Consider the following 9809-nt stretch of genomic DNA (forward strand, 5'->3'; position numbering starts at 1 on the left):
TGAGTGATGAAACAGATCGAAGTGAAAGTTCTTACTGTACCGTAGTGATTCTTTGCTTGTGCAACGTCACGGTCAATTTCATGTGTATTGTTCAACTGTTTGACAGCTTTTCCCCAAACCGTTGGCGGAAAGTTGTTGTCGGATCTATCGTTGTCGTGACTTAAGTCTAGAAGGGAGTCGATCAAGGTGTGTGTTTGGGCTTCGGTCCACTTAGCTTGAGGCTTTGCAGCCTGTGAGCCAGACTTGGGTCGACCCATTGATCTCAAGTGGTTGATTGAATAGTTTGGAATTCAAATTTGAAAGGTGAGTGGTGGAAAGTAGTGAAAGGGTGAAGGTGTACAAAGGTTGAGATTTGAAAAAAAAAAGGACAAGTACGATTTTACCTAAGGGAGGACCGATGAACGATGCGAAGTACAAAGGTCGGGGCCAGTTTCCAGCTGGATCAAAAGGGATAATGCACTGTTTTGATGGAATAATCGACTGTAGAGTCGATTATTTTGAAGTGCATTTTTGGTACATTTTTGGCTGTTTCAGTTGATTAAAATTGTGGATTAAATCCCAGCCGAACAACATTTTTTTTAATGTACATTAAATTAAAAATTTAATCTAATTATCGGTTTAAGGTACATTAAAATGCACCAGCCGAACGTAACCTAAGTGAACGCGCCCTAAGATTCTACAAAAAAGTTAAAAAGCTGGGTAAAGTCACTTTTTGATTTGGAAGCTTATTAAATTGCATTAAGAATAGGTTATCTATGTGGCTTATGCTTCTCTCTACAATCCCTTGGGACTTCTCACATGATCCACTTGGCCAGTAATCCAGCTATTCATGGGGTGACAGCAACAGGTGAATCACATCATAAGGTGTGTTTAACCTTCTCTTTACGGTTCAACCATCCATCTGTTTCTTCCTCCAAATCAGTCGATTAATTTTCTACTTTTTTGTCTTGTGTGTTGTCACATTTTGATTGAAACATTCAGTGAGGACATTTCTTTATAATTTGATTTTCCAACATTCAACACTTTCATCTCACCTGTGCCACAGGTCATGTCTGCTCCATTACCACTGGCCAATCCTGGTTTATCTTCAACCAATCTGGCTGATTGTGAGTAACTTCTTGATATGTAGGCTTTATGAGTCATTTTTGACTGATAAACCTGCCTCTCAGGGTGGAAGCCTGGCTATTATAACTTTCTGGGCCACAACAAGCCAGCAAATGTTGGGCAAACCCTCCTATATGGGCATGAAATCTATGAAAATTGTCAATGACAAACGTCAAATCACTGTACTGGTTGTATTTAGGATCCATGTCACAAAGAAGCCAGTAGCTGGTGAAGTCAGTCAATTGATTGGAGGAAAGAAGAAAGATGAGATCAAGTTTGGCACCACCAATTTGAGCTCCTTCAACAATCAGAAGATTATTGGGCTTAAAACTTGCCTTTTTGGTAAAAGTTTGGATGACTTCAAACTTTTGTGAGCTGACATTTGCAAGCAATATTTGTCTCTAATGAACAACTTGATTGGCTCTTACAATTCTGAAATTCTCCTTCATATGGTATTCAGGCAAACCTTGGTCCACTTAAATTTTGAAATCCCTCACTCTTGATTCTGAATACACTTTAAGTTTTATCCCAGAAATTGACTGCTATCTTGATTTATCCCCTAGTTTGAAACTTTTTCTTCCTTTCTACTAATTTTACCCTTTCTACTTGTACTAGACGTTTATCCCAACAGCATCATATTTTTTCTTTCTATCCTGAATACATATCCTTTTCTGACAGAAATTGAATATCATCTTATTGTCTCTCTCAGCTTAAAACTTTTGTCTGAAGAAGCAATCTGTTGAATTGAAACTTTTAAAGTTGTCAAAATTGCTGTATAGCATGGTTTCTGAATGTCTGAGAGATCAATTATCACTGTGTATAAACATACCTTGTTTGTTTCACAGTTTGTCTTGACACTTGGCAACTAATTTAGGAGTCAAGTGGCCTACTCATCACTTGATTCTTAGCCCTGAAAAAGCATCCAACTGATTACATGCAATCTCAGCTATTGTTTCTTACCCTGAAATAAGGGAAATGATCATGTTGGATGTGGATAAACCAGAACCTTGATAATGTTTCAAAGAACTGAGACTCCAAGGCCTACTGTAAGTGAACAGATGTAAGATGGTCAGTCTTTAGGCCTGGTTTTGAATCTTTGAGATGTGAGATATAGAATAGCCTGTGTCCAAAAACTAACAGGGATCTTGCCAACACTTATTTGCACAAACTTAGTAATGACCAAAGAGGTCTATGTAGTTTTTAGGTATGCAGAAATTTTCTTTATTTAGATCTTCAACAATTTATAATCAAAGCTATTAGTTGGAAAGTAGATTGATACAATGGGGGTGATAAAGTTACTTGGAATATACAAAGTACAGATTGGAGTTCACAAGACTAGTAAGGACAGGTCAGTGACTCTTTTGACGTCAAGGGAAAATAGGTGAAGTGAAACTGAGATTGCTTTACTAATCTAGCTGGACTTTGAAACATGTGAGGATCTGAAATAATTGGGTAACGTGTCAATAGGCAAGTCCCTTCATACCTTGGAGAGAATCTCCTCTATCTCTACACGTCTAGTTCCAACTTATTGCACCCATCAGAAATACTTTTGCTTAGAGTTTTCTTCATTCAAGCTTGTCTTTGGTGAGGGGTTTTTAGACCCAAGCTACAGTATGTGTAATCAGTTCATTGCAAGACTTGTCTCAATTGTATTTTGAATGACCATCAAATATTACAATCAAATTGTCCTCTATTTGGTTTTTGACCAGGGAAGCTTATCTACCACTAATTAACACTTGATTGTGTTCCCTGTTCAGTTTAGTTGCAACACTGTTCCAAGTTACAAGTCTGATACCTTTAGGTATCCAATGGGTCCCACTTAGAAGAGCTGGTTGAGATCTTAGTTTCATAGAATCCATTCAGAAGACTACTTTATCAAATCAGTTTCTTACTAATTGGTATTGTCAGAAAGTCCTTGGATTAATTGTCAAACCTTTGTTATAGGCTTCATGGTAAACAGATGGTGAACAAGATGGAAAAGTTTGCTTGAAAGGGTTTCCAGCAATTAAACTGGAAATGAAGGGGCAAATTTCCAGGTATTCTAGAGAGAAACCTGAGTCACATAGATGACTAGTTCTTGATGAAATTCAATAAACTTTCAAATCTAAAAGTGACTTTGCCCAACTTTTTGGCTTTTTGGTAAAATCTTGGGGTAACACATTTTATAAAAATCTGCTGTCGAGTCTTTCAACAGCTGTATTATAGACTATGTGAGTCATATGCTTCATTCTAAACCATCTTTTAAAAGTTGGAGAATGGATTCCATCTTCTTTTGAACATTTGACTTGTCTTAGCTTTTGTTTCAATATGAACATCATCTTCTTGGCATTGCATTGAATTTGTTTTATTTCAACCATTTTGTAAGTTTTTCTTCTTTCTGAATCATCTTTTTATGGGGTACAATGTAAAACAAAAGATCAAATCTTGAATATTGTATGCCTACTTCCAACTACAGATTTCATACAAAAAGGATGTATAGATTTGAATGTAGCTGTATCTCATTTTGATTACATCAAATGATGCAACAGATCAATCTAAAGTTTAGTCATCTTCAGTCTGAAGATCCGCATGAGCTCATTTGCCTCTTCGAGAAAGAAGCTGAGCATTTATCACATGCTACACATTGTTTGAAAGCAGGCAGTCATCACACAATGACAATCAAGACTTTTTTACAATAGAGTTGTTGTCTGAACATTTACAAACTGGATATAACGGTATCTCTTGTGATTTTATGATATTACGCACTGATAATCATTTATCTGTTGGGTGAAATGTGGTCATGACCAAATTTGTCCGAACATGGGTGCCTTGGATGTTGAAACAGTGGGACCAATTCAATTGGAAGTTGTCTGGAATTGTTTTTGGCATTTTCTGGATAGTTTCTATGATGTTCTGTTTTGAGGTTTGTCATCCACCCTCCTCTCTTGGCCATTGTATCAACAAGGTCAACAGGTGAAAGTCAACCCATCACTGTTCCCTATCCATACATATCACAGTCAATGTCACATCTCAAGTCACAATTCATCCCAAATCAGCCACTTCAAATCCAGATTCCAGGAGAGAAACTACATATAACTGTTTTGCATGCATCACATTACACTACATACCCTTGAGCACATCAACTTTTGACTGCAAAGACCCATAAAGTGGGAGATTCTTTTCCAGATGAGGATTGAGTAGGGAATCTGTTTTGAGGGAAAGATAGGATCATGAGGCTCCTGAATGATATTGCTTTGACAATTTATTCTGACTTGATGCTGGTAATATAATGGATCATCCAATTATCTGTTACACTTGTGGACCGTTAAATCACACCAGTAGCAAGTATACCCATGATAGCCCAGTTTGAGTATCACACTTTTGCCACATAAACATTCAATACTTCTTCCTTTATCATCACATTATTGAATTGTGTTTCACCGTGTGACATAGACTGAGAGATATATGCTGATATTTTGAATGCTTTCTTACTATTTGGAGGGTATTCAACACTTTGTTGTACCTTGATGCTGTTTTCTTTATCATTTAGATTACTGATCAAACAAATAACAAATGTTCACAAATCCATTCATTTGGTGCCAACAGATTATCAATCCTGATCTCAGTCTGTGATCCTTATGGCATGTGGTTTGCTCATGTTAAGCTCATGGTTAAATAGTTCTACATCATGAGTGTTATGTCTCAAAAATAAATAGTTGGATTTTGAGCTGTGAGGCTAATATCTCTTGTGATCACAAGATCCAGGGTCACAAGCTTATGGGTAATCAGCTGTGCATCCTTCAAAGAAATAATCTGGTTAGATCTTCTATTGGTGTGTCAGAATTCATGACATACATTGAACTAGTTTAATAAATTTAATTCCAAATGATTCCAAATAAATACATGTTCCTACAAATTTTATTTCACAAATTGACTGCAAAACTAAATTTCAACAACCAGTGCATGATAAAGATGATGGTTTTAGAAAGTTGATAAAAATACAAGAATTACTGTTTCTTCCCAACAAAATGATCAGAAGAGGACAAAAATGAACCCAAAGTGATAATCAAACTACCCTCATGCTTCATAATAACTAAAATCCATTGGATAATCTGGGTCCATGGACGTGAGAGGTCTGCGACCAGATGATAGATCACTTTGTGATTCATTATTATACTCTTCAAAAACTGAATCTTCTTCATCATTGCCGTAAAACCCACTGACTTGACTATCAGTCGCGCTAGCTACTGAACTTCGCCGGGCTGCCATGATAGCAGATGTTGGTGTGCGCGGGAATTCATCATTGTAATAACTAGACCTCGCGCTAAATGGATTACTCGTCAAGTCCGAAACATACTGTCTGTTTAGGGAAGAAGTATCGACAATCCGTGTTGGTTGAGGGTTGAGAGGATTGGGCGCTCTGCGTGGTGAGGTGAATTCCGAGGGTAACGTAGGTGTTCTGGTCGGACGTGGGCCAGTTGGAAGTTGATAAGGCCTTCTTTCATTGTTTTCTTGCTGCCTATTCCGCTGGGAATTATAGCTAATCGGGATATCTGATGATTCGGTAGTCCGAGCATTTGAACTGAAAAAACAAACAATAAGCCCTAGCTGATCATAACACATGTGCATTCAACGACAACTTACGCGTATCTGTCTGGTGAGGGAGATCTTCGGACGGCGTCCCGAACATTGGGTCTATAGACCCTCCTCATGGGAGTAGTAACGTTGTCTGAACGCATATATTCCATATCCTGACGCGCTTGAATTGCAGTCTGTCGAAGGTTCTGTGAAGACGGTCTGGGACCTGGACCAAAACTTTCGACGCTAGCGCGGGCGTTTCTAGATGGGATCGCCGCTGCCATCATCAATGGTCTTTTACCAAACGACGAGGGCGAGCCTGAGGGACCCGGAGTTTGCCTAGTGATTGATGTGATAGAGGAGGGCGGTGGTAGCTTTGATTCCTCGGTAGCAACGTTGGATCTTTTCTTTTTGCGGCGAACCAGTAGGATTATCAGCGGTATTCCAATTATCAGTAATCCGGCAGCTGCTGCTATTGCAATGATCAGTGGGGTAGATATAGGCTTGGAAGTGCTGGTGGTGGGTTTTGTGGATGAAGCACGCGATGCTGACGAGTCTGATGCGAGTGTCGCCGGGTTTGAGGCGGAAGAATATGAGGTAGAGGTGTTTTGACCGCGAGTTGCTCCAGCTGTAACTCCTCCTAGGGAGGAGCCGGATGTGGAAGTTTGCGTAGAGGTACCATTTTGTGTTCTGGATGCCCCTGATGAAGATGAAGATGAGGATGAGGATGAGGATGAGGATGGAGATGTGACTGTGGATACTGTAGGTGGTGCGCTTGGAGAGACTCTTGAAGATGATGTACCCAAGGAGGTCGGCGTAGTCGTGGTAGGAGGCCGAGATGATTGCGCAGGTAAAGTGTTAGAGGAGATGGTGCTCTGCGGAGGAATTGATTGATTAATCGGAGCATCAGGTGAACCAGGAAAGAACGACAATGTCGACAGCCCCCCGCTTACTGAACGCCGGTTAGATGATACATCTCTTGTGTATTGAGTGTGAAAGCGGCGTGTTCCTTCAACTATCATGACAAAGAATCAGATGAACTGTCCTGTGACAGAAAAAAGTGTAACTACTTGAAAATGAGGTCGCTGTCCAAGGCCACCCGGCTACTCAAGAGGTTAGCTGTGAATCCCGCAACACGATCTATCTAAGATAATTCTACAAGTTTGAAAGATTACTCAAGCGTCCCAGCACTACTGAAAGACAAAGTTGTACAGGCCGGCTGTCATCGCCTTGCGATTGTGGAAATGATGAGAAGGGATGGCGTAACCCGAAAAAGATGTGCACAGAACAGGGAATTAGGGATTTCGGGGGTCTCTAGAGTGAGGATGTGTCGACAACTACCATGTTCCACCAACTACAGGAACACTATGGTGGCAAATGGATTGACCGATGCCTTCACGGTCTAGGGTCATTGGCGAGGCGCCTCCGATTTGGATTTCTCCGGCGACCATGGCCAACAAATCCAATTGAGATAGAAGCAGTGCCGCGTTCTTGTTGGTCGCAGCGGATCTAGGCTGTTGTCAGTCACTTGATCAACATAAGTATCATCATGTCCATTGTTAGCGAATTTGAGCTGATCGTTCCGTGGCATGGTGAGATTCGGCTCATCGTGATATGTAGCAGGCCCAGTGTCTCTTCGAAGCTGGTTTCCAAAGTCCGAATGAGATATGGAGCTATATGGAGCCCTTGGTCGTGGCGGAATTCTCACATGCTCCTGTGTACCCAGAGAAACCCGAGCAACTTTTCTGGCTCACCTCACCCGCTCCCCGATCAATACTCCACAAGGATCAAAGTCAAACCAATTTGTTTGTTGCCCATGGACGGCGTCAACATGGCAATCAAAGAGCCTCAGGTCTGCCTTTTTGGGGGTTCGGGTGTGAATTATTGGCATAGTCTCTCCTCAGCACACGATAAACGAGTCTGAGCAAATTGAACTCAACAAAACGATTTTCAGTCGTGCGCTCGACTACGGCGGTCTTCTGGGATCGCTTCGCGTGTCAATGATTTTGAACTGAGATCCATAACGAGGAAAAACTTCAACCTACGCAATTCCTCAAAAATAATTATTGGCTTGGATACGGAGACAGTCACAGATTTGAAACTTTCAATCCTCAATACCCCTATCAGAGGTGACTGTGGTAGATCACGAGAAATGTCCTGCATCACCTGGAAGCATAGGCCTTGTCCTCTTGACCTTTTGATCACATTAAATTATATATATATATGCATAGGTTGCCGTCAAAGAGGTCAAAGACAGGTGAAAAAGGATTCAATTGATGAGATACATAAAAAATCTTGATGACGAATGATATCAATAAACAGCGCGCAATCTTGTGCAATCTTGCTTAACTCTGGATCTACAATATTCCAATCTAAATCTAGGGCCTTGGTCAAATACAATGCTACCAAGCGACAGATCTTTTTCAAGTATGATGTCATTCCAGGCTCACCTTGATAGCAAACGGTGTCTTTGTGGCATTAGCATGTGGTTTCAGAATTTGCTTCTGATAAAAAGTGGAATATGATGTGATAAACTGAGCTATGTCATCATGTAGATAAGGACAGCTCACACTGGAAGACACCTAGTGAAGATTACCGCACAGAAAACAATAAAGAGTCTCAAAAAGTATATTGACTTATGTTGATTTTTTTGTGACAAATGAGTAAGCTCCAGCACAATATCAAAAGGGTGTTTGCGCTCATTTGGCCATAGATATGTGGCACTTGTAAAGTCTCAACTTTCACATGACTAATTTTTTTTTCATGGTTTTAAGTGTACTCACAGTCCTAAGACTATTGAACACTCTGCACTTATTGCTAATACCGTTAAAAACCCTGTGGCTGTTCAGGGAAAAGGTAACTAGTGGCTGTTTGGTGTGCGTGTACAAATGTGATACAATACAACGGGATATTGGCGATGAAGTAATGGTGTAGGAAGGATAAGATCATTCCATGGGATAGGAGGTGTTTGCGGGATGGGGCTCGTCTGTGACAGCAGCCCAAATCCATCTGTTTTGGAAGCGCCACGTTGAGTTGCAAAAAGTTGCTATGGCCTTGAAGGCTTTTGTGTTAGCCAGGATTGATTTGTTCATTCTTGTTCCGAGTTCTAGTGCTTTTTGCTCTAGTTTTGTTCGAACCTGGTCGTGTCTGTGGCAAACAAAGAGGAAGTGTTCAACCGTTTTAAGGCCTTCCTGACATTTGCATGTAGGGTCAATAGGTTGTTTGAAACGGTTTAGATAAGTGTTCAATGGTGCGTGTCCTGATCTTAGTTGGGTTAACGTAGTGATCTTGTGCTTCAGGAGCTTGGATATGCTGTCAAGGTGTTTTTTCGGATTGGGCTTTTGACCAAGCCGTTTGATGTCTTTGGGCGTGAATGTGTCCGTTTGTGTAATTCGCCATTCTTTAATGGCGGCGATGAAGGCCGCCATGTTTGGCGAGTTCGTGAATGTGCTTGGAGTTCTTGTTTAGAAAGGTTGTTGGCAATCTTGTCAACTTTCTTGTTTCCCGGTATTCCTGCATGGCCTGGGCACCACCGGATGTTGATTTTGAGGTTTGGGTAACTGTGGTGGAGGCCGTGAAGAAGATCAAACATTTTTTTTACGGTTGTCTAGTGATGAGAGAGAAGAAGAGTTCGAATTAAGATCTTTGACTACACCTTGATTGTCAAGGATTATTGTAGCTTGTTGTGTATGGTTTCGTGCCAGTTCAATTATGATTTGTAGGCCTAGTTGAACTCCACGGTATTCAGCTTGGTAAATACCGTGTGAGCGTGCTGGGCCTAGTGCTACAGATTTTGATAGTTTGGTGTTTGCACACCAAGCTGCTGCCGCCGTGTTTTTGCTAGGTATTCGTGATCCGTCTGAGAAAATAAGTATGTGACTGTTTGAGGGCTTAAGACGTATTGTGTTAGCTTTAGCAATTGTTTTGTCAATTTGTATCAGAGTGGAATAGTTGGTGGGTTTGATCAGCGTAGAGGCTGGGTCCACCAGGAGCTGGGTGATGTATTCATTGAACTGAGCGCAAAGCGGGTGTTGAAATAAAACATCAAAGGGATCCTTATTATACTTTGCCTTTGATAGCTGGGCTCGTTGGATGATTTGAAATAGTGGGTGGGACTGAGGTTTTGTGAGTGATCGCGCCATGAAGGT

General features: G+C 40.8%; 2 protein-coding genes across 2 annotated transcripts; one reads left to right on the forward strand and one right to left on the reverse strand.

Moving 5' to 3' along the window:
* Positions 1-798: 798 nt before the first annotated feature.
* Positions 799-1478, forward strand: MELLADRAFT_101767 (uncharacterized protein; the record flags this gene model as incomplete). Its single annotated transcript, XM_007404255.1, is given in 3 exon segments — positions 799-864; positions 1046-1110; positions 1130-1478. 3 exon segments carry the CDS (start codon positions 799-801, stop codon positions 1476-1478), a joined length of 480 nt encoding a protein of 159 aa, XP_007404317.1.
* Positions 1479-5160: 3682 nt separating this feature from the next.
* Positions 5161-6683, reverse strand: MELLADRAFT_89075 (uncharacterized protein; the record flags this gene model as incomplete). The annotated part of the gene is made up of 3 exons (XM_007404696.1): positions 5161-5665; positions 5728-6361; positions 6464-6683. The coding sequence occupies 3 exons, from the start codon at positions 6681-6683 to the stop codon at positions 5161-5163; spliced, it is 1359 nt and encodes a 452-aa protein (XP_007404758.1).
* Between the last annotated feature and the right edge of the window lie 3126 nt (positions 6684-9809).

The sequence above is a fragment of the Melampsora larici-populina genome (genome assembly GCF_000204055.1).
Source record: "Melampsora larici-populina 98AG31 unplaced genomic scaffold MELLAscaffold_2, whole genome shotgun sequence".
Lineage (NCBI taxonomy): Eukaryota > Fungi > Basidiomycota > Pucciniomycetes > Pucciniales > Melampsoraceae > Melampsora > Melampsora laricis-populina.